Consider the following 25,102-nt stretch of genomic DNA (forward strand, 5'->3'; position numbering starts at 1 on the left):
ACAAAACCTAGGGGCGCCTGGGTGGCTCAGTGGGTTAAAGCCTCTGCCTTCAGCTCAGGTCATGGTCCCCAGGTCCTGGGATCAAGCCCCGCATCAGGCTCTCTGCTCAGCAGGGAGCCTGCTTCCTTCGTTCTCTATCTGCTTGCCTCTCTGCCTACTTGTGATCTCTGTCTGTCAAATAAATAAAATCTTAAAAAAAAAAAAACTAAATGAGATTTTCTCCTTATAAGACTTAAAAAACTGATTTTACATTAGAATAATGTGGTATAAGTAGTCAAACTTATACTGGTTTAGAATAGAGAAATTTGAGTGCCTGCATTTTCTCACTCTGTTGCAGGTTTCTAGAGAATGAGAACTATATCATAAACATCTTTTTGCCCTTCACAGCACTTGGCTCAAGGCCTCCTCTATATATAATCAGTATATCATAAATACTTGTTAGCTTCAATGACTGACACCTAAAAGAAATGGTTGTAAATAAATAGGCCATTTTGCAGCATCCTCCTACATTAGACTATATATCTCTTGAATATTTGACCTGCATGTGTTTTTCTTGGTACCTTCAGTTAGTTCTCAGGAAAGTGAGAAGCTAATAACACTGATTTTTCCCCTGTGTGATTTTCTAAGACAGAAGAAAAAAAAATAAAGAAAACCAAAAAATAAAAACAAAAGTAAACAAAAAAACACACTTCTCAGTATGCACTGAAATAAAATCTCTCCTAGCTATCCTGTAATTTTATTGTAAGATATAAATGCCAGCTTTATAGATCTGAAAGGGATTCTTACTGCAAAACCAAATTATGGAAGTATTTGTTGGAATCTAACATCAGTAATTTTAAAACTATTCAACAGACTGCTTTTTTTTTCCTTTTTGCCTCTTTATTTTTAATGACTCATGAAACTATGCAGCTCGCCTCCCTTCGCTCTGCACTTGCTTGACCTCTACATCCGCTACCTTAGTTAAATGAGTTGACAACAATATTTTTCTTCTTCTACGATGTGATCCTAGAGGAATTTATCATTTGAAATGATCTTACAGGTATCTATTTTGATACCTGTAGGAAGATTTACATTGTTAAAAGTACTTCTGGGCCAAACAAAATCATATATATATATACATATATATGTATATATATATATATGAAAAAAAAATATATATATATTTTTTAAAACAGAAGTTGCTCAATGGTTTTGTCAAAATGGTCTCTTAACAAAGTAGATATAGTGCAGTATCTCCTGGGGAACGGAATAGCCCTATATTTACACTTAGCCAAACAGTTCAACCACTCAGGAACAGAAAACTGATGGCAGAGTTTAAAAATGGCCAAAATTTCCTACAGTTCCTCCTATAAAGGAGGGAGATCTATCTTCTCACTCCTTGATTCCAGACCATTTCTTGTGACTTGTTCTGCTCAAGAAAACAGGACAGAAGCGATGTTACACAAATTTTGAGGAAGGCATCCAGAGGACTTAAAGCTGCTGCTCTTACCCTCTTGGATTCTTGTCACCCTTTGAATAAGCACAATCAAGCCTCCTTGAGAATGAGTCAGCACATGGAGCTAGAGGCCCTGGTCATGTGACCAACACCATCTGGAAACCAGTCAGCCCCCAGCCAAACTGCCAATTGGCACAAACCAGCAACAAACCCCTCTGACACTGTATAGTACAGAGGCAATGTCCAGTTGAGCCCAGTCTACCTCGATAGAATCCCGAACAAATGGATAGTTGTTTCAACTCCCGAAGTTTTGTGGTTGCTTGTTACCCAGCAGTAAACTACTGATAGAGGTGGCTTTTTGTAATAGAGTATGGTGATTTCAAGAATAGTAAACTAAATAGTGAATAAAATGTATTTCTGAATAAATTGGATTGGTATGTGTCTGTTCTGCCACTTCTTTTTTGCTGTGAAGGAGAATCTACAGCAATGACATCTTTTCCAAGAATGATAAAGCCAGAGAAACTAGCCTTGTAAAATACAAAGAAGGTCTAACATAAATAAATATCAAATGTCTATCATGTACCAGGCAATGTCTAATTCCTAGAATATAGTGACGAACTTGAGAGAGAGAGAGATTTAAAAGGTGAGAGGATATGATAAAGAAAAAAATCTAATAAAAACAAGTGTTTTAAAGGAAATTAAAGCAGTTTAAGAATTAAAGCATGACAGAATAAGGAAGAATCATTCCAAATGCATAAAACAACAGGTACATTGTATGATTTGGGGGAATATTGTCATATTCATGGGAATATGACAGTGTGAAAAGGCAGTGTGATTGATGTGATAAGGAAAATGAAGTAGAAGAGATTGTCTGTGTCCAAAGCAGGGTGTTAGTAAGGACTTCGAATTTTGTTCTAAGTTTGATGAGAAGCCTCATTAGAGCAGGAGAGCGATTTGATCAGATTTCTGCTTTAAGAGGATTACTTTTTAAAAGATTGCTCCCTGCTGTAGAAAATAGAGAGATGCAGGGGACCAGTGAGAGAGCTGTTACAGAAGCCCCGAGGAGCTTCAGGGAAAAACTCAACCAAATGTAATTGTTCTTTTGAGGTCCTAAAAAATTTAATATCTAAAATGTATTGTGGAAGTGGAGAAAGCATAGAATTTGAAGTTTTAGAGAACTGTTTTTATATCCCTGGGATTTTTGTGATGCCTGGCAAGCTACTTCGTGTTTCTTTATCATTCATTGAGTTACTGTAAGGATTCATTGTGTAAAGTATATTATGTGCCACTCTGAGGCCTTGGAATATCATATGTGTTAGCTACACTTATGAAAAAGTTCCCATAAACATGTGATTAACTATTCACTTACTTTTAAAATAAAGGACAAACAAAAAGACCGGCCAGAAAAAAATCCACTGATAGATGTTAAGGATAGAGAAAGGAATTCAGTACGGAAAGAAAAATCTAGAAATCTGATTCAATGTCAGATACCTGTTGAAGCTTATTGAAAACACCTCTTCATTAGGGGCAGCTGAAAGAAAGGGACTCTTTTTTCCTTCATTTTAGCATTCAAAGTATGAGAGTATATCCCTTTATTTATAGTTTACTAAGTAACACCACCTCTTTTCACGTTTTTTGGGGTTTGTGAAGTATGTTTGTCACAGGTCAAATAAGCGTAGATTTGTATTAAAAAAACACACACACACAACAGTTTGCTTTAAAGTGACATTTTCTTCTAATTCCTGTTCTCTTTTCTACATACTGATTTTCCCTTAAAACCCATGCTATAAACTTTGGAAGTGAGAAAAACTAAATAATATGAGTCATATTATAATTATTTAGAGAGAAGTTTTTATCGTGAAAGATGCAAAACTTTTTGGTGAGGGCATGGAAAAAAAACCTGACTAAATAAAAGTATATTAATATCTGTCATTTGAAATATCAGACTGCTTAGTATTGGGGTAGTAACGGTTACCTTAGAACTGAGAATATTGGCCAACTGGCTACCAGTTGGTAGGAGAAAACCATCCAGTTTTTCTACAAATGTTGGCATGTGAAAATTCTCAACTGAGTTATAATTTTTGCAAGTTTCTCCTGAATATATTTTTCTATAATTCTCTTGAAATTATAATTAGTCCACTGTTTCTCAGGGGTTTTTTTGTTTGTTTCCCCTACGAAATGGGCTAAAGCAGAGAACTGTGTGGATTTTCCAAAGTCCTCCTATGTTAGCTTGAATGGCAGTTTTTGATTAGTACTAGAGAATGACATCAGTTTTCAAAGGTAAAAATCTCGGGCTGCTTTACGGATCCAAACTTAATAAAGGAACTATCTGTGTGTGCTATGGACTGAATTATGTCCTCCCCAAATTCCTATGTTGAAGCCCTAACCCCCATGTGACTGTATTTGGAGACAGGGCCTTTAGGAGGTAATGAAGATTAAATAAGATTATAAGGGTGGGGCCCTAATTCAGTGGGATTATTTTCCTTATAAGAGAAGGTGGAGACACCAGAGAACTTTCTGTCTCTGCCCGTAAGGACACAGTGAGAAGGTAGGTAATCATCTCTAAGCCAGGAAGAAAACTGTCACATTGATCTTGTTCTTCTGAGTCTCCAGAGCTGTGAGAAATATTTTTTGGTTATTTAAGCAGCCCAGTCTGTGATACTTTGTTAGGGCAGCCTAAGCTGACTATGATAGTATGTAGATGGTACCTGAGATCTTGCCCTATCACAGATGTTAAATCTAGAATGGAAATTCCCATCCTTTTTTAGTTATGATGGTCTTTTTAGGTTATTAGAACATCTTGAGGCCCTCCATACCATTGTTGGTTCTTTCCAGCTGATTTTAAAAAAAATGCCAAGAATTACACAGTATTCAGTAACACTGTAAAATTACACATTTTACCCATTACAAATATATTGGACATATGAAAAGTAGTAGTGTGTGTGTATGCAAGACTGATTTACTCAGTTTGCAGAAATGCTATGCACAGTCTCCCCAGGGATTTTTATACCACCTACAAAAGGTCTGTGAATTTGCCTTCAATCTGAGAGCCAATTAGAACTCATCAATAAGGATGTTAAGTTCCTATTGAAATAATACCAGTACGGACTAGACCTAGCTACCTATACTGGCTCTTCAAACTGTACACTTGTTTTTAATGAATATCAAGTCAGACGAAGAGTCTTCTGACCCACACCTGGCAGTCACTTCTTAATTTACCTTGTGGCTGTCGGATCTTAGAACCTTAGCTGAAGGCACTTTCAGAGACACCGAGTTCAACTCTTTCTTATACAGAGTAAAGTCCAGAACTTAGAGTGGCTATTTAGAGGCAGAAACTATACTTCAGCCCAAATCTCCTTTGGGCTACATTATTTTAATACTAACCTTGTGCATGTAAATAGAAATCTCATACATATTTTAAGTCTTCTTTTTTTCAATCACACGTTTTTGCTAGATATTTGGAGCCCTTAACGATTCCTTATAAACTGGTGATTCCCCTCTTCAGTGGCCACTGTTGGACAGGGGATCACTTGCTTGTATTTGTAAAAGATGTGATTAATTCATTCAAGACCGCTCCAGACTGCCTCTCTTGCCTCTCCTTCCTGGCCACTCGAAGCCTGGAATAGTGTCCCAGGCTCATTCTGCAAAGATTTAAAGGTTTCTATCAGAAAGAGATAGAAGTATACTATATGCAGGAGGAAAATATGTTCTGCTTCATTTACTAAGTCAATCAACACGAACACATGCCACCAAATCTCAAAAACTACTGGAGATCTAGGTAATCACTTAATTGAACTGTAGACTCCCAATGTTCCTATTATTTTGAAAGATCACCAATAAGTGTGTTGCATATCCTTGGCCTTAGTTTGCCTCTCTCTACATAGCATGAGAAATGATCTCCTGTATGTGAGAGATTGTACTGGGAAAATAGAAACTTTTATAGTGGAAATAATGCCAGAATTCTATATTTTATGTCTTGCACAATAATCTCACCTCACAATACATCCCCCCCCCCCATCAACTAATCTTACAGTTTGGGAAGTTACTTAATGAAACTCTTGGGAAGAACTGATAAAATGATCACGCCTATAAAGGGTCATAGACAAGAGATTTCTAGGGAGCTAGACCATGCTGCGAAGAGACCAGCTAGATAAAAATCCTTACAGAAGTGGTGAAGGTATGTGCAAAGGATGGGTGTCATGAGAATTGGGGCAATAACCTGATATAATCAACAGGAGATACAGGAATTGGTTTTAGTTCTTCTGACACTGTAACCATAAATTGAATCGTATTCGGTGTAATTGTTCTTGTATCTGGAGAGGGTATAGCTGTAGTACTGGCTGATGTATATTGAAGGCTACTTGAAGGTAATATGTCATTGTTCCTATCATGCTGCCGTTATGTGGCACTAATTTAATACTCCTTTATAAACTCTGTTCATAGGATTTTCAATTGTGTTTAAATACATTGGTCTAATTTGATTCTTTGGCAACCCTGTAAAAGAAAGTGAAAATACTATCATTTGCTTTTTGTTAAAAGATACTCCTATAACTTAAGTATCTGCCCACATCACATACCCTACAGATCACCTTCTTATTAATGTAATTGGGAAAGGTGGGGGTTCGGGTGGGATTTTTTATCTCACGTCTCTTTCCATGTAGTCTGTTCCATGTCTCATGATGTCCTCAATCCTCAGTGCTCCCAGACCAACTGGTAACTGCCTCTCATTCTGCTAGGCTGCTGCTGCAAGTCCAGGAGGCTCACCTTACTCTGTAATTTTACCTCTGGCAAAAGAGGAATTAATGTGCACAGAGAATTTCACAGCTTCAATCCACTGTAATGAACTGAACACATCATAGCCTTCACTAAAGTGACAGAACTCACTAGCAGCTGAGCCGGTGAGAACCAGAGATCAGATCACCGGCTGCAAGTTTAATGTCTTGAACCTTTCCCTTCACCTTCCTTCCTGTACCCACGACGCCGCCAGAATCTAGCTGTGTCTCCAGCCGACTGTTTCTTTCTGAAATCCTTGAAAGTAGGTCCTAGAAATAAGCCCACAGATTACACTAGGATGTAGCTAAAAGAAAGACATAAATGACTCCTTAAATGTTTCTCATAGAATTATAAACATTGCCAAGATCTAGAAGTGCTGTCTGTTGAATAATTCTTCGACATTAACTCCCATACATTCCATCACAGTGTTTCCCACTAAGAATATGTTGTACCTTATACACATGAAACAAATGATTTCTGCATAAATGAATGAATAAAGAAGAGAGAGAATTTAGCCATGCTTCTATAAAACACTTACAACATAAAATCATTTTATGCAGTATTTCTCACTCAAAATTTAGTAGAAATGAATATTTTTGCTTCTGTTAGTGCTGATTTCATTTACAGTAGGTAGAGAAAAAGATTATAGTCTACATCAATTAGGTTATTGGAGCTAATATTTTAAAGAAAATGGAAATTTATCTATCAGCTATTGCACAAAGCCATTTTAACTTATTGACCTTGAAGCTCTACACTGAGTGTGAATGTCTGATTTATCATATCTTTAAGGAGTCTTCCTTAAGCACTTTTCAAAGCACCTATCATAGTAATTCTATATTAACTGTATATAACATCGTGGCCTTGTGTCTCTTGATATATGTTGGTGGTTTAATTTCAGGAAACAGCCACTGATACCTCAAAGCATCTTCACATTTTTTAATACTTTATGTGAAGAAAAAAACGTGGTTATATGTAATGTTTATTATAAAATTCAGACAACAGAGTTAAGGGAAAAGAAACTCCCCTAGGTCCCATTACTTAGAAATAATCAATCAGTATATGGTAAGTATCTTTTGTACCTGTGCGTGTGTATGTGTGTGTGTGTAATCAGAGCGGATAGAGAGGTAGGAGAGTAGAGATCCACATTTATATTTAGATGGATGTAATTTTATAAAATTGAGATTGCACTGTATTATATTTCAGAAAAATAATGAATTTAACTCCATATCTGCTATCCTTTGGCAACATATCTGCCATCTGTGGGCCACTAATCTCAGACTTTTGCATTAAAATTAACTTTTGCATTAAAATTAAAAAATTGGGCTGATTATTTTTTGAAACTATATTTATGTATCTTAGATTCACATTTCTATTACCTGGCATGGAACATGATATTAGATTATTTTTATAGTTTCATGATCCATATCATCTACATTCTGACTTACAACCCTAATAACTAAATTGTCTTATTTTTCTTTTTCTTTTTTTTTAAATTTTTCTTTTTTTAGGATTTTATTTATTTATTTATTTGATAGACAGAGATCACAAGTAGGCAGAGAGGCAGGGAGAGAGAGAGGGGGAAGCAGACTCCCCACTGAGCAGAGAGCCCGATGTGGGGCTCGATCCCAGGACCCTGGGATCATGACCTGAGCGGAAGGCAGAGCTTTAACCCACTGAGCCACCCAGGGGCCCCAATTATCTTATTTTTCTTAATGTAATTTCCATTGAGTGGAGGCTCACCATCTGAATGTTAACTATAGTGTCTCCATTCCTATGACCGTATTTGATTCACCCCCTGGTTTATTTCGTTATATAATTCAGCATTACATTTTGAAAAAGTCTCATTTATGGTATATTCTCTCTGTATTTTATTTACTAAAAATGTGCTTGTAGATACGAGAGTGACCTGGCTATGACATCTGTCACCTCATTGATTGCCAGGGTTGATTCAGCTGATCTGGCTGGCTAGGTGGGTGTGCCCTTCCTCCCCAACACTCCATGCAAGTCCCTCCAGAAGCTGTCCAGGCAGTGGAAAAAGACTACCTCCCCTGATAGAGGAGAACCATATTTCAATCAAGGATGTACAAATCGCTGTGACAGTCTGCTAGAACTTTCAGTCTCTCAAGGTCTATGTGTAAGAGAACATAGGGTAGTCAAGCTTCCAAAACTCCAGACACATCTTTAAAAAAAGAAAGGAAGAAAGAAAGAATATGTTTTCTTTATACTTAGATTACAGATTTGTTGCACAAAAATTTCTTTAGTGATAACTTTCTTCTGCACAATGATTATGTAGACGTTGTTGCCACTGGATCTCATGGAGAAGTATTGACTATCAAAGGTTTTTCCCTCTCATGGAGGAGGAAATCCCTTATGGATAAGTTGGTTTGTCTTTCTAGATGTCTATAAGGCTTCTGCTTCATTTTTTAATTAAAAATTTATTGAGGTATAATCGACCTACAATATTATATTTGTTTCAGATATACGCCATAGTGATTCAATTTCTGAGTGTACATTGTGAAATGACCACCACAATAAGTCTAGCTACCATTTGTTACCAAATAAAATTAATGCAGTATTACTGATGGGACTGTGTGGGGAATCTTGATGCTGAACGTTACATCTCCATGACTTATTTATTTTATAACTGAAAGTTTATACTTGGGATCCCCTTTACCCATTTTTGCAACCCCAACCCTCTGGCAACCACCAATCTATTCCCTGTATGTGACTCTGGGTTTTATTTGGTTTTGATTTTTAGATTTTACTTAGAAGTAAAATAATGGGGTGTTTGTCTTTCTCTGCTTGACTTATTTCACTTAGCATAATGCCCTCAAGGTCCATCCCTGCTGTCACAAGTGGTAGGATTTCATTGTATTTCATGGCTGAGTAGTAGTACATTGTATATATGCCACATCTTCTTTATCCATTCATCCAACAGTGGATCCTTAGGTTGTTTCCATATCTTGGCTACTGTAGATAATGCTGCAGTAAACACAGAGGTGCAGATATCTTTCAGATTAGTGTTCTTGTTTTTATCAAATGGATACCCAGGAGTGGAATTGCTGTATCATTTGGTAGTTCTATTTTTAATTTTTTGAGCAAAATTCCATAGTGGCTGAACCATCTACTACAGCTCACAAGTGTTCTCTTTATTCCACAAACTTGCCAGCACTTGTTATTTTTTATTTTTTAGATAATAATCATTAGACAGGTATAAGGTGATATCTCATTGTGGTTTTGATTTGCATTTCCCTTATGACTAGTGATGTTGAGCATCTTTTCTTCCAAGTATTGTTCTGAGTGATGTTGTCCCTTAAATCCCTTAAGCCATTCCTATTAAGTTTGTGTGTGTGCATGTGTGTGTATGTGTGTTAATTTTTCCTGCTCCTCTTGAGTTCCAGTGTTTTGTCTTCTAGCTTGCTGATCCATTTTTCTTTATTCAGTCTGCTATTGGACCCCTCAAATTCCTCTGGTGTATTCTTCAGTTAAGTGATTGTACTCTTCAGCTCTGTGACTGCTGTTTGATTCTTTCTTATATTTTCTCCCTCATTGTTGAAGTTCCTACGATGTTCATCCATACTTCTCCTGAGTTTGGTGAACATCTTTAGGACTATTTGAATTTTTTTTTCTACCTGATAAAGAATTCTTTGTTTCATCAAGGACTTTTTCTGAGGGTTTTACCTTTTTCTTTTATTTGCAATATATTTCTCTCTTTCCTAATTTTCCTTGACTCTCTGCCTTTGCTTCCATGTATCAGGTAAAAACAGCTACCTCTCGCAGTCTAAAGAAGTGGCTTTGTGCAGGTGATGAGCCTTCTTGTGCAGACTTGTCCTAGCTCTTGGGTGTCTCTTGATTCTTTGTAGTTCTGTAAGTCCCCCGATTTATTCCTGGTCTGCCCCTGTTTTTGAGACTGTTCCAGGATCCATCCGTATTTCAAGTGGACAAATCTCATGGAGCCCTTAGTTCCAGGCTAGACACAAGAAGCCAGGTCCCAAGGGAGCAGTTTTACAGTGTGCAAATACATACAGTCTTGTGGGGCCATTATCGTAATCCCTACGGCCTCCAAACCAGGAGATCTAGAGGGGTCCTCTGGGTGACAGTTGCAAAAATCGGAGCTCCAGGTGAGTATGTAAGCTCCTTTCTGGGAGGTCTCTTCAAGCTGTAGGGAGGCCATGGGGGTGTGCAAGGTTGGTGTCTCCCTTATATTCTTTGGGAGCACCTCCATGGCCTCCGAATTCGTGGAAAGCTGTTTCTCAGGCTGAAGCTCCAGATTAAGTAAGTGGGCCTTCTTCGCAAGAAGACTGGGTTGTGTTGGCTTGCCAGGAACACTCTCTGATTATTACCTTCTTCAAGGAGCCAGTCAATCAAAGGGGGGGTGGCGGGTCTCTGTGTGGATTGCATGCACCCACTGGCTTCAGCTAGGCAGCTAGAAGAGTGTAGGGGGAAGGACATGCTCACTGGCTCACTCACAGTGCTGGGAGGCGGGGACTATCTTCCAGGAATGCAACAGGAGAGTTCCTTGTCTGTGCGCATGTCCGCTTTAGGCTGGGATTGGGGAACACCACAACCACTCATGCTTACCAACCCTAGCCAGGGAACAGGGAGCAAAGTGTTGTAACTGCCTTCTCTCACAGACTATAGTTAGGGAGCTGGAGAACCCCGTGACCGTTTGCACTCACCTACCCCAAGCAGGGAGCAGGACATACTGCAAGGGCCTGCACCCTCCAGCCTCAGGAGGGCAGTGGGATGGTGCCATCATCACCACTCAGCCCCACCTGTCTTGGCAAGGTAGGAGGAGGGTGCCAAGTTCAAGCTCATCCACCTGCACTAGCAGGGCAAATGGAGAATGTAAAAATGGCCTTCGGCAGTATCTCCATCTCCAAGGAGAGTTTCAGCTGTCCTCTGGCTCTACAACAGGTCCTTTTTTTTTTTTTTTTCCCCTAAAGATTTATTTATTTATTTGACAGAGAGAGATGATAAGCAGGCAGAGAGGTAGGCAGAGAGAGAGGAGGAAGCAGGCTCCCTGCTGAACAGAGTGCCTGATGTGGGGCTCGAACCCAGGACCTTGGGATAATGACCTGAGCCGAAGGCAGCGGCTTAACCCACTGAGCCACCCAGGTGCCCCATACAACAGGTGCTTTTATTGATTGATTATTTATTTATTCATCTTTGTAGCAAATGTTTTTAGATTAGCAAATGAATTTCACGTATAGTTCAGGTGCTTTCCAAACTGTCCCCGCCCCCACACCCCCTACTGGGTCTGGAGGCAAGTGAGATTTACTGGAAACTTTTAAAAGGAAATCTCAGTTTCCCTTAGCACTTCAGATCCCTTGGATATCAGCACTTTTAGTTTCCAAGCCAGATGTTTTAGGGGTCATCTCTCTGGTGCAGGTCGCAGGGGTTGGAGTGTCTGATGTAGGTTGTCACCAGTTCCTCACTCCACCAGGCAGTAAGATCCCCCTCCCTATTGCACGCCCGCAACACCAGTGGTGGGATTTGGGGGAGACCTGTCTCTGTCTCCAGCCCATCTCGGTGTGGTGTTTTTATCCTTTGCTGTGGAGAAGCCGTTCACCCAGCTTGCAGATCTTTTTCAGAGGGAAATGATCCTGCTGTCATAGTCTGGTGTGTCCCTGGGAGGAGGCGATTTTAGGTTCTTCTTACAACACCGTCTTGGGCAATGCCCTGCTTCTTTTTTTTTTTAAAACCTATGAGAAATCTCACCAGGAAATTTCTTTTTTTTTTTTTTTAAGATTTTATTTATTTATTTGACAGAGATCACAAGTAGGCAGAGAAGCAGGTAGAGAGAGAGAGAGAGGAGGAAGCAGGCTTCCCACTGAGGAGAGATCCTGATGCGGCGCTGGATCCCAGGACCCTGAGATCATGACCTGAGCCGAAGGCAGAGGCTTAACCCACTGAACCACCCAGGCGCCCCAGGAAATTTCTTAATATTCCAAAATTCTATTGCAGATTTTTTGGGGGCATGGTATATAGATTCAAGTCTTTCTTTGCCTCAGAAAAATGGTTCATCTAATACATTAAAAAAAAACTTCTTTCTACCACTGTGTATATGTATATATATCTTTTATCTGATATACAGGATCTCTTCTTTTCTATAATTTATATGATTATCCATCTTCAGTATTTATTTTCTTCTTTTCCATTACACATTGTGTACATTATTCAAGACTGTTTTCTATGTTTTAACTAGTAATTTATTTTTTTATAAATTACTTTTATTAAATTTTTATTTTTTACTCTGTTCTTTTTGGTGGGGGGAGACAGAGGGAGAGGGAGAGAGAGAATCTTAAGCTCTCTCCATGGTCATGGATAGAGCCACACGCGGGCCTCTATCTCACTACCCTGAGATCATGACCTCAGTCAAAATCAAGGGTGGGCTGCTTAACCAACTGAGCCACCCACACACCCCTTTTCTTACTGCTACTAATGAATTCATTGCTGTAATTTTTTCCCTGAATACTACCAGCTCACTATTTTTCTTCTTCTATGGTTGTATCATGTTCTCTTAGTTTCTTTTATCAACATTAATTTTTATAGAACATAGAGAACTATTTTTTAACTCTATTTTTGAGGAACTTAATATACACAAGTAGTACTTTATTATTTTTAAACATTTACCTTTATGTGCAGTATGTAGTCCTTGTGAACTCATATATGTGAGAACGTAATATATTTGGTATATATTCACGCTTCGTAAGAACCATTCAAATTATAATATCCCTTTATTTATTGCAAAACTGTCTTCATGAGGTAACCAGCTGATCCAGTGCTAAATGTTTGATTTAGCACTTTGATTATGAACTTTGATTATGTGTTCTATCTATTCATTTTCATGCATTTCGAATGACCAGCACAGTGATGTTCATACAAGCTGTACTTGTTTTGTTTTTGTTTTTGTTTTTATTCTCAGTGAAGTAAATTTAGAATTCAGATGCTGTTACTGTATGAGACAGTGTAAGGCATCCATAAAAATGACCCATCATCAAACCAATGTAACACCAAACACCGATGATAGAAGACAGGTTAAGAGTGGGTTAGGAATTGTATAAACTGATTGTTGCAGAATGGTTAGCTATAGTTACGATGATTTCCCCTCTGTATTTTTGGTGTATGTCCTCTGTTTACAGCTGCACATTTGCAGGCATATTTGAGAAGCATGGATTTATAGGATTTATAGCTACCTACTGTGCCATCTACTTTCAGTAACAGTTGGTTTCCTAAATGAATTGGCAAGTAGGCATATCACAGTAGTGTTTTGTTTTGTTTTCTGTGGCATTAGAAATAGTTTGCTTTCGAGCAGAAAAGGAGAATCTTTGTGCCTGAAGTGGTTTTTGACAACTCTTTAAGTACCATTACCCCCATAAAGGACAAGACGTGGTTTGAATAATTTAGTAGTGCTAAAATGTCACATTTTTGAGATATCTATTTTATGGCTTTCCTTGAAAAACTGAGCCAAACACCTTACCCTGGAATTTAACAACTTGTGTCTCTAAATTCTGGGTAAGCAATAAATTGTCTTCCTCTTTGAATAAAAGTTGCCATGACAACTTGGCAGGCTTGGGCTATAGAAGTCGAACACCAAACTCCAGTCTTTAGTTTCTCAATATTTTCAAAGACGTGACATAATTTTGGGCAGCTCTGATTTAAGTAAAAATGAACATTATTATTAGACATATCAGTATTGTAATTAGAAAAAGATCATGTGTATTTTTGCAAACAGTCCATTATTTAAGCATAATGATATTCTTTATGTTAACTTCAAGACTATCTCTTGATTAATTATAGAGACTTAGGAGTTAAGGGAAATACCAAAGTCATTTTAGATATGTCAATTGTAGCAATTATATTGAACTCTATACTGAAAGTCTGTAATTTTTAAGAGAATATTTATTTGGTATTTATATGGTAAGTTTTGGCAACATCATAGACTCTGTTACCTAATTCACCTGAAGGTCACGTCTCTGACCTCAGTCTTGCTGAACTCTTTAGAGTAATACTAGCAATAGGGAGAAAAATTAAAATTTTTATTTAAACTTATTGACTATTTCTTTCAAACCCCCCTTATATGCAATTCATTGAAATATAAAATGAATCATTATCCTTTATAATTCAGGCTTGACGATTTCCAGCAGTATAGATCCAAGTGTCCATTTCTGCCGTGTAATTAGCTGGAATACCAGAATTGAATAGATGTTTATTATCCAGATCTATAAGTCTGTAGAGATTACCTTATTCACTGTTGCTTAAGTCTCTTTTGGTTGGAAGTTAGGGAAATGTGTTTGTCAGAATTGACAATAACTCAATTCAAGGTGTTTTCATAATAAATATTTAATGATTCAACTAAGTGAAAAGCCTAGGGTGCACAAAATGCACTGGATGCTGGCTTTCTTGTGCTTGCAGAGATGATGACTTCATCTCTGTCTGTGTTTGCTTTATCTTCAGGTGGGGGTTCCTCTTGGTAGCAAAATGGTGGCAGTAGTCTCAAGTCATATGGCTAGCCATCTCAGCCATCAGAATAAGGCAAATTATCTCTTTTTATATAAACTCCTACATGTCTCACTAATTGGTCTATTTTAGGTTATGTGCTTCTAATGCCATGGGCTGTTGTGGCCGGTAGAATGATGGGTGTAGAATGGCTTGTGCCCAGTGTCAAAGAGGGTACCCACCTCACAGCGTCCGCGGTGAAGCACCAGATAGCAGAGAGGAGCTGAGTATATGTTAGAGACACAAGAAAATGCTTGTTCCCCTCCTAGAACCCAGGCAGTCAGTGTCACAATGTTCTGGAAGGGAGTGCTAGAAAACCACTAGAATATTAAATCTCTCTTGGGCTGCATGGAATCTTATTCATGGTTCTTCTTTGTATCTCCTTTTCTCTTCTTTCTCTGAAGAACTTTTTTATTTTTCATCATAGTTATACCCATAATTTGCATGTGATACCTAGAGTTTAATTAGAGGCTGGAGATTTACCTAGGATTTTTTTTTAATGTTACTGTTAACATTTAATCAGTGTCCTCAAGACTTATATTTAGGGCCATAATTTTTCTTTTATTCACGGGGGAAAATCTATTTAGAATACTGCCTAGGAAATTCCTTTCCTTTATGTAGTCAGCTTTATATATTAATAGCCTGATGACTTGTGAAAAGGTTCTTGGAATTCCTGTTCTGACTAGACTTCAAGAGTAATTGTATTTTATTAAATTAGCACTTCAGTAACAAATGCATTCAACAAGAGTTCGCATTCCCTACCTTATTATTCAAATCATATACCCTCTATTTACCAAACATTATCTTTACATATACCTGAATGTTTTAAAATATATTTTATCTAGCAGACTCCTCAAATTGATAAACACATTCATATTTTATGGTAAAAAAGAAAAAAAGTAAAATTCATTGCAATCTGAGTTTGGCAAGAATCATATGATTTTTCTGGATGTTCCTCAGCAATATCCCCCTATTAAAACATTTAAATCTCTTCATTGAGTGAAAATTAAAGGTTTTGTGATGGGCATCATGGTGATAATCAACACTGTGACTTCAAATAAAAGTAGAATTTAATAACCCAAATTATAGGGGGAAAAATGTGTTGTTTCCATTCCTAGAATAATTAACTTAGATCTGGCCCAAGTTTTAAAGAAGAGAAGTTTGGATTTGTTGTCACTCAGTAGTAATTATAGTTCAGGTTTTCAGTAAATGGTTCCAAAAGTGACATTTTGTTCAGGCGGCAATTAGATCCTTAGAATTACTTTGGTTAAAAGATTATTGTAAACAGAGTGTACATTTTCCTCTATGTTTTATTTATTTAACAATTTCCTCTAAAGAAGGTTATTTTATATGTTTTTAAATCTAATTCATTTTCCTTAGAGGTTATTTAACGCCTCTGGTTATTTTGAAGAATAGTAACATGTCTAGTTTCATACCATTTTTGTTCGATTTTTAAGAATTTTAGGGACTCTATCTCTAGGGTTTTTTCTTCCTTTGGGGGTGGACTTTCTTTTTTTTCATGAACTCTGTCTACAGCTCTGTCATATATATAAATTAGGTGTATACTGACTTGCATGTTTTTTTTTTTCCCAGCCTTTTTGAGGCTGGAATACATAATTGACATAGAACATTGTATAAGTTTAAAGTGTACATCCTCTTGATTTGGTAAACTTACATACTGCAAAACGATTGCCACTAATGCTACCATTACTGTTCGCATTAGCTAAGACCTCCATCACATCTCATAACTACCATTTCATTTTTGTAGTGAGGCATCTGTTCTCTTAGCTACCTTCAAGTGTATAATATAATTACAGATTCATTAACTGTAGTTACCATGCTGTAGATTAGATCCCCAGAAGGTATTTGTCTTATAACTGGCAATTTATACTCTTCAGCCAACATCTTCTCCCTTCCCCCCATTCCACAACCCCTGGTACCACCGTCATACTCTGTTTTTCTGAGTTCAGCTTTTTCAGATTCCACATATAAGTGAGAACATACAGGGTTTGTCTTTCCTTCTCTGATTTATTTCCCTTAGCATAATAACCTCAAGGCCCATCCATGTTGTCTCTGTTCTTGATGTGCATTATTCTTTTATTATAGGAGGACACAGATCACAATTACTATATATCTCGGATATATGGTCCCTCTGATTCTGCCAGCCGGAGTTTGTGGGTGAACATAGACCAAATGGAAAAGGACAAAGTGAAGATTCATGGAATATTGTCCAATACTCATCGGCAAGCTGCAGTAAGTGCTTTGGCATTTTAAGGGCTTTTTCCTGCTGTGAAAAAATTCTTGCTTTAATTGGCATATCAGCCCTGGTTTATTGTGTTTACTTTTTATTACTTCGTTCTGCAATTGCAATTTAGATTAGTAATTGCGTATAAGATCTTAAAGAAAATGAAAAAGAATTATTTTTGAGAAACCACTATCAATTTAATAATTAATTAAATAAATTAACCATTAATTTCCCTAGCAAAATAATGAGTTGAATATTCAAAGTCAAGATTGATCTGGGATGATTTTCAGTCTTCTTGCAAACTATGAATTTAGAGAACATTGGGAAAAAAAAACCTACATGAATTTGGTATCTCCCATTTTACATAGGTTTATTAATCTCTTGGTCTAAAAAAGATTTCACCAGAAACATTTATGATTCCAATGGCGTATGTAGGTCAAATTATGTATCTCAGTGAAGAAGTTTGATATAAAGGAAAAAAATTAAATCTGAAAATCTCCGAACATTTTTTCAGTCTGATTTTATCATTTACCAGCTCTGGCTCCTTAAACAAGGAATGTAATTTTATAATGAGGTATAGTTTCTGCATCTATATAGTGGTAATGGCAGGATACTAATACAGGCCTCACTTACTGTACATGGTTTTCCATGTCCTAGTCCACATGTCCAACTCCGGGCTTATATAGATTAGTTTTTCAATCTTCACAGCATATCCCCTTTTATTTAAATATTATTGCTATCCCCGTATTGGAGATGAGAGAACTGAGTGTTGGAAAAGTCAAGGAACCTGCCTAAAGGTCTCCAGCTAGTAAATGATGAGACAGCACTTTTTAATAGTCATTTTCTGAGAAATTCGTGATTTAACTTTTCAAAAGTATTTAGTTTTTCTCTCATGGATAATACCAATGATCTTACCATCAAGGAAATCATGTCTTTGCCGTTTAATATGACTTAAAGTAAAAACACAACGACTTCGGCCTTTCAAATGTAATTGCCATTACTGATTTAAAGAGAGAACTAACAGAGTCAATGGCTTACGTGATTTAAAGAGGCACGGATTTGATGGTTATATCAAAAGTTTTAGCCAAAACCCTTCATTGTATATATATAGACTTTCCTCTTTCCAGGAAATCAACTTCTAGCAGTTAAAATGGAAATTAATAACTTACCGTGTGATGATTCACTGAATTGACAGTGTGGAGCACAAGTTTTTTGAGACTGAGAAGCAAACAAAGGAGCCATCTTGCCTTACTAAATTCCGTCACCCCTTTTCTTTTCCATATTCAGGCAACCCCGGGCAAGATGACAGATTCAGAAATGATTCACTGTTGGATTTAGAACAGATTTTCAGAAGAAGAGAAAATGAGAAAGATTAGATTAGGACAATGTCTATCAGACATTTCTTGCATTTGACAGTCTTCCCACTGTATTACAGTACCTAAGAGTGTATAATGCCCTTTGCTAAAGTTCACATGTTGGGTGCATCCCGTTGAAGGAAATTTCCATAAATTGGCCCAACTGTGGTGTCAGCCGCTGTGGATGAAACCTCTGGGCAAGAATGAAGGTTATCAGTTAAATTGTTAGTGGATTTCTGCTTACACACTTTTATAATTTCCTCTGCTCTCCCAAAAGTGCAGCAGTTTGAATGTCTTGTCTTTCCTCGAAGAATATTTTTTCTGTTGGGAAGAGGGTTCACTTAGTTGCCATGTTGCCTCAAGTCTCTGATTAGTTTCAAGAAAAATCATAATGCTGTAATAGCCATTTTTTTTCTTACTGGTAGTGTGGGAGAAACACTGTTGCTTTCAACACCAAAGATTGGCTTAAATGCAAATGCTTGAGCTTCTGCTTGTGACTTAGCTGGTGTTCCTACATAGACATCAAAATACTTACCATTGGTAGAAACTTTCATTTTAGCTACTCTGTCATTGTCATACCTTGTTTTGTTTTGTTTTGTTTTTTAACAAGAGTTTTAGCGATCAGAAAACATTTCTTAGAGTTAGAAACTGGTCCTATACCCGTTTTCCCTATCGCTATCAAGAGAAAACACACACACACACACACACACACACACACACACACACACACCCCTAGTACAGGCTTCCATTTACAACAACAGAATTGATAATATTTCTTAGTTTTTTGTTTTCTTTTTCCTGGAAAACTTCACCATTTAGAGTCCTTCACTTAAGTATATTCTTATGTTGGAACTTACACATTTAGTTAATACAATATTTTTAAAAATTTTTCTACAAACATTCTTGCTTTGTTCAATGTGTCTGTTAAATATTAGTCTGAGATTTCCAAATTATAAAGAGTGATTCATGTGTAAAATTTCCTCAATTGGCCTCTCCACCTTTCCAATCTTGCCTCATTCTCTTTGCTCCATTTCTGTTATGCCTTCCTGGGAGAAGAATCAGGTTGAGGACAGAACTGCAATGCATTATGACCAGGAGGCTCAGTAGGGTCCATAAACACCCTCCCTCCTACCCCCACACAACACACACACAACCTAGGCACCAACTGCTGCTACTCCCCCCATGACGTTACTGAGAGGCTTTAGCACAAGGGAAAATGACATCCACTTTATTAATTAGGTTTGTTGATGATATAAGCATCATAATCCTTGGTGTAAAGCTGTCTGGTAATTTGCTGGAAACAGGACTTAAATTTAAGCTCTAAGGGAAGACGGATGTTTCTCAAATCCTATCACCCAATGGTGTAATTTTCATGACCAAGGATATACGTTCTGTCAACAAATTAGACAAAAAAAGAAAAAAAGAAATCTGTATCTAAGGGCAGACTCAAGAGCATTTGACTAACTAACCCAGCCCTGGATAAGCCGGAGGCGAATGAGAATACTGGAAAAGACTGGGTGTCCCTGAAGATGCAGCTTCCTTCTCCCTCCCAGGCTGCTGCAAAAATGGCTCAGAGAAAGGGAAAAGAATGTCTGACTTGAAAGCATGATAGATTTTTTAAAGATTTATTTGTTTTTCGAGAGAGAGAGGATACGAGAGAATGTGCATGCATGCACTCAAGCTGGGAGGGGGTAAGGGGAGAGGGAGAAAGAGAGACCCTCCTCCCACCGTAGGCCCAGAGCCCAAGCACAGAGCCAGGCTACCGGCTCAAACCCAGGACCCCACGATGATGACCTGAGCCAAAATCGAGAGTTGGCCACTTAACCAACTGAGCCACCCAGGTGCCCCCAGCATGATTTTTTAAAGAAATATTTCCCCCTCCACCACCATCATTTACAAAGGCAGTCTAAACAGCATTCTGGAGTCTTATAGTACTATTCTAGTAAAAGGAAGAGAGTAGAATTGAAGTAAGAGCTTTCCCTTTTCTCCTTTCCACAATAATATTTTATAATTTCAGGGCGGAGAAAAACTTAGAAATCATTCGTTTCAAATCCTTCATAAGCCAAAACACATTAATTTCTTTTTCCTTTGAGAATGTAAACCATACTCATTAGTATGTATATTACATATGTGTGCTATAACTTGATTATGATCTCCCCGTTGTCCTTTTTGTTTGAATCCCATTTCTTAAATCATTATTGTGGAAAAAAAAAAAACAGATGTTAAAACCTAGTTTTAACTTTGATAGATTAGAGGAAGAAGCATGTTTTCATAGACAAGGGATAGTGAAAATTTGTCTAAGTCCCCACCATATGGCAAGCAATGAGCCAGATACTTCATATTCAAGTACTGGAACTTATTTAGATTTTTTGTCCTTTATTCAAAGTCACACAGTTGTCAGACTGCAGATCTAGAAGTTTCTGACTATAAACCTAGGACCTCACCCCACTTGTTTCTTTTCCTCTGTGTGAACCTTCAAATTCCACACTTTTGATATTTTCTTCTGTATTCCTATATCCATATTATTTAATTTGTTGTGGGACACAAAGTTTAATGCCACAGCCAGACAAATAAGAATTAGTTTGCTTTCTGAAACCAGAGTTTATGAAATTCTGATTCACAACCCCTAGAAAAGTACCACTGTCCTGGTAGAAGGAATCCGGGGTCACGGAAGTCATGAAACCTTGGCTCCAAAACTCATTTTCTTGGTTTCTGGCCTCTCTGTGTATCAGTTTTATAACTTTGAGGAAAGGGGGAAAAAATACCTGCCTTGATTACCTTCTAGTTCTACTTTAAGAATAAAAATGAAATGGATTTGAAAGGATGCTGAAAATAGTAAATAAAAATGAGATTGTAAGGCAGTGCTATTTGAGAGGCCTTATTCTTTATAACAAAAAACAATCCCCAAATAAGTTAATCCCAAGTGCTCTTCAGGATTCTCCAGCAGATAGATACACGTCTCTATTTTTATCTATGTTGTAGCTCCATAATTTTTTTTTCCCCAAGAAAACACCAGTGTGCTCTTGGCCAAATGTAAGCATGCTCTTAGCTTAACATTTTTTTATCTATTTGTTGGTAGAAAGATTGATTCTTTATATAAGAAACCCAAGCAAAAATAAATGAAATTCTGCTCTCTATCTCTGTCATAGTTCAGGTAAGGTTTCTTTATGGAATTGTATGTTTTTTGATGTGGTCTTTTTTTTTTTTTTAATTTTGAAAATTGGACTACTCTCAGTGGAGATCCTCAGACTATATGAAGATGCACAGAAACCATCATTTTAAAATATTAATTAAGTTGAGATACCTGGGCGGCTCGCTCATTCGGTTAAGTGTCCGACTCTTGATTTCGGCTCAGGTCATGATCTCAGGATTGTGAGATGGAGCCCTATGTTGGGCTCCATGCTCTTGGGATTCTCTTTCCTTCTCCCCCTCCCTGCCTCTCTCTCTCTCTCTCTCTTTTTTTTTTTTTTTTTTGGTCCAGGAACGTAACACCATTCCAACTAACATTTCCATGGGTCTTTCATTTACATAATGTTGCTGTTGGTGGGCTAAATTTGGATGTCAGTGGTGATTTGATCAGTTGTTTTCTCATACTGCACAATTTCATTTTTTCCTGTGCACCAGAAAATCTGTTGAGAAGTTCTTATTTTTCTAAATGATTAACTCAGAAGTCAGTGTAATTTGCTGTCTCTATTAGGCTGCAATCTAAACCACACATTTTTGCCTGAGTTCTGTTCCCACTAACAATAAGTTGCTTTTATTTATTTTGACTGTGACTGGTTGGCTAAACTTGCTTCTTTCTGTCATGTGAGCTGCTCCATTTCAAGCAAGACCTAACCATTCATCTCCCTGGCCTTATTGGCCTTTGATCTTGGGATTTTCCACTAGTTTAATGACAGACTGGCATGAGTTGTGTCTCCATGAGTCTCTCTGCCAAAATTTTGGTTTAATTAGTTTATTTTACTATTATTATTATACTTAAGTCACTTACCAATTTTGAGAATAATTGTCTGTGTCCTGAAGAAAGTATTACTTGAGGAACTTTTATGGAAAATAAAGACATGTCTTTGTTCCATTCCACAAAACTAACATGAGATTAGAGTAGCTGAGTTCTGTTCCTCTGCATCCTAGGGAAATGAGTTGGTCCACCTGCCTTAAAGCCTGTCAGTAAATACACAGAAAGATCTATTCCTTCTCCTGCTGATGGCTTTAATAACACAGATTAAATGTTCCTTAGGCTGACCTAATGTGCTGAGTTTAGTAAACACGTTTTACTGATACAATTACCTACATAGATGTATATTAGTAATTATTTAAGCTACCCTTGAGATCTTCCTGTGAATCTAGGAACCACTTCAGACAGAGAAAGGACTTTGGAGAGTCTTAAAGATAGCTTTATGAACCCTACAGTGATCAATTTTAATGCATGTAACAAGTCTTAGTTTTCCAATCCAAAAACATACTTTAAAAAGAAATCATACTCTAATTCATCATATTTCAGTTCAATTCAATCTTATTTCTCCATATGTGTCTTTAGTGGATGACTACCATTATTTGTGTAAAATTAGAGTCTTGGAGGTAACCTTATTCATACTCTGTGACCAGGGACAGTTGTAAAATAATTCTAGATAGATAAATCTCTGCCTAGCTTTCAAAGTCACAAGTGAGGCAGACACTTGAGGCTTCTCTAGAACCTTCTTGGTCTGAGATTTCATTTGCATGAAACTTTCATAATCATAAAGCTCCTAACAGGGACCCCACAGCCATGTCTCAGGTGGAATAAATAAGTTCATTTACTTCTGTTTTTCCTTCTAGATTCTCTTCTCCAACCTATTTTTGATCATCTTTTCTGAGATGTCTCCATGAGCCCACGAAGACCTACTAACACTTAATTTTACAAAACATGAGTGCAAAACGTATTTTTACCCTGAAGTTGTAAAATGATAAAGCTTTCACGTGACTCTTTTGCAGGAAATATTTTATAACACAGAAAAGTTAGCAAAACATGGTATATAATATTCTTTAAGAGTGAATACTACTGAAAGAAAATATACTTAATTCCTATGAAAAATCTGAAATTATAGAAGATAAAAAAATTTAAGACATTTTGGAACTGGTATTTCTTGGACAAGCTAGTATTTTAGAACTCTTAAAAATATTGGTTATACCAGGGTGCCTGTTGGCACAGTCAGTTAGGTGTCCAGCTCTTGGTTTTAGTTCAGGTCGTGATCTCAGGATCCTTGAGATGGAGCCCCGTGCTGGGTTCTGTGCTCAACGTAGAGTCTGCTTGGAATTCTCTCTCCCTCTCCCTCTGCCCCTTCCACTCATGCTCTCTCTTTCTCTCTCTCTCACTAAAATAAATAAATCTTTAAAAATAAATAATACTAATTTTCACTACCTTTATTTTTGTCTCTTTCCTTTTACCAAGTTATACCCTATTGCTTACCCTAAGGAAAATAGTCAGAATCTTTCGTTGTTTGTTTATAAGTTGGCTTCCCATTAGAATTTCTGCTGTGCCTCAGTTTCCAGACCCAGAAAGTGGGTGTCTGTTTCCTTATTTACTGGAGGTGCTCTGTTAAAATGCCAGTGGGCCTAGAAGTAAACCACCTGTAGCCACTCTCAGTTGGTGATGAATTGCCAGGAGTGTCTTATCATGCAGCAGCTGCCTGAGAAGAAATGCCAAGTAAGGTTCATTGCTGATAAATGGGCCAGGGTTAGGCACCTAAGCCCTAATCCCCTGCAGGGTAGATTGTAGAGACAGGTAAGTTTTCTAAGGGAACAACTCCCAGGAGCTGTGTTGGGAGGCATCATTTTCACAGATTTTGAAAAATCCAGAAGTTGCCAGTTGTGGTAAAATGTGAGAAATTAGTGAATCTGTATAAACAATTTAAAAAAGCCTCCTTGTAACTTAAATTTTAAATGATTTCCAAATAAAAAGTTAAAGAAGAGAAGTTAATAGAGGAAGATGAAGAGGTAAAACTGAACTTGTCCTAAATTTCCATTTCAACCTGTAATCAAGTTTTGAATTATTTATTTATTCTTCTGATAAACTTGGCCCTCATTTAATGCCAAATCTTAACATCTCAGTTGAAAGGCAACTTGATATCATGTTTAAATATACAGACTTTGAAACAGGCTGCCTGGATTTGATTCCCCACTTTGCCGACTACTCCTGGGTGACTTTGAGTTTGTTATTTACTCTCTGTTCATCACTTTTCTTATCTGTAAAATGGGAACACAGTATCTCCCGTCTAAGGTTGTCGTTAGTATTAAATGATTTACTATTTATGCAATGCTCAACTCAGTGGCTGGCATGGTGCTAGAGATGTCCGTTACATTAATGTTAATTAATGTTAACAATCACCATGCAAACATTTAACCTTTTTAACACAGTTATTTTCCACTGATGAGAAAGAAGGGAAGACAGATTGTAATTAACTGAGGCAAGAGAGGACCTTTGCAAACAGCAAAGGAGCATCCATAAGAATATTTTTCTTGCCCTGCCCTGTTGGAGGTTCACTGGTCAAGGACAAAACACGAGTGTCATTGCCTTTGGTATCCTGTGGTCCCAAGTCACAGCTCAGTGCTTAGTGAGCCACTGCCTGGCTAGGAGGTACCTCTATCCCTCAGTCCCTGAAATGGAAAATTTCAGGCCATATAAGTGTTACCAGGCAAAGTGACAATGTTATCCAGAATGCAGTCTATTTACCCTTTTAACGCCTTTCACGCTTGCTAAGTTTTCCTTATGACACTGTTTTTAGTGTTTCAAAGACCATTATGTGACATAGAGCC

At 37.4% G+C, this 25,102-nt stretch overlaps 1 protein-coding gene across 1 annotated transcript in view; it reads left to right on the forward strand.

The window, feature by feature from the left end:
* The window catches only part of PLXDC2 (plexin domain containing 2), a 472,118-nt gene that overhangs the window by 205,516 nt on the left and 241,500 nt on the right, over positions 1 to 25,102 (forward strand). Inside the window, exon 3 of the mRNA XM_044227759.1 lies at positions 16,817 to 16,963. Coding sequence (XP_044083694.1) covers positions 16,817 to 16,963 — 147 coding nt within the window. The remainder of the gene's footprint in view (positions 1 to 16,816; positions 16,964 to 25,102) is intronic.

Source organism: Neovison vison, chromosome 12 (genome assembly GCF_020171115.1).
Source record: "Neovison vison isolate M4711 chromosome 12, ASM_NN_V1, whole genome shotgun sequence".
Lineage (NCBI taxonomy): Eukaryota > Metazoa > Chordata > Mammalia > Carnivora > Mustelidae > Neogale > Neogale vison.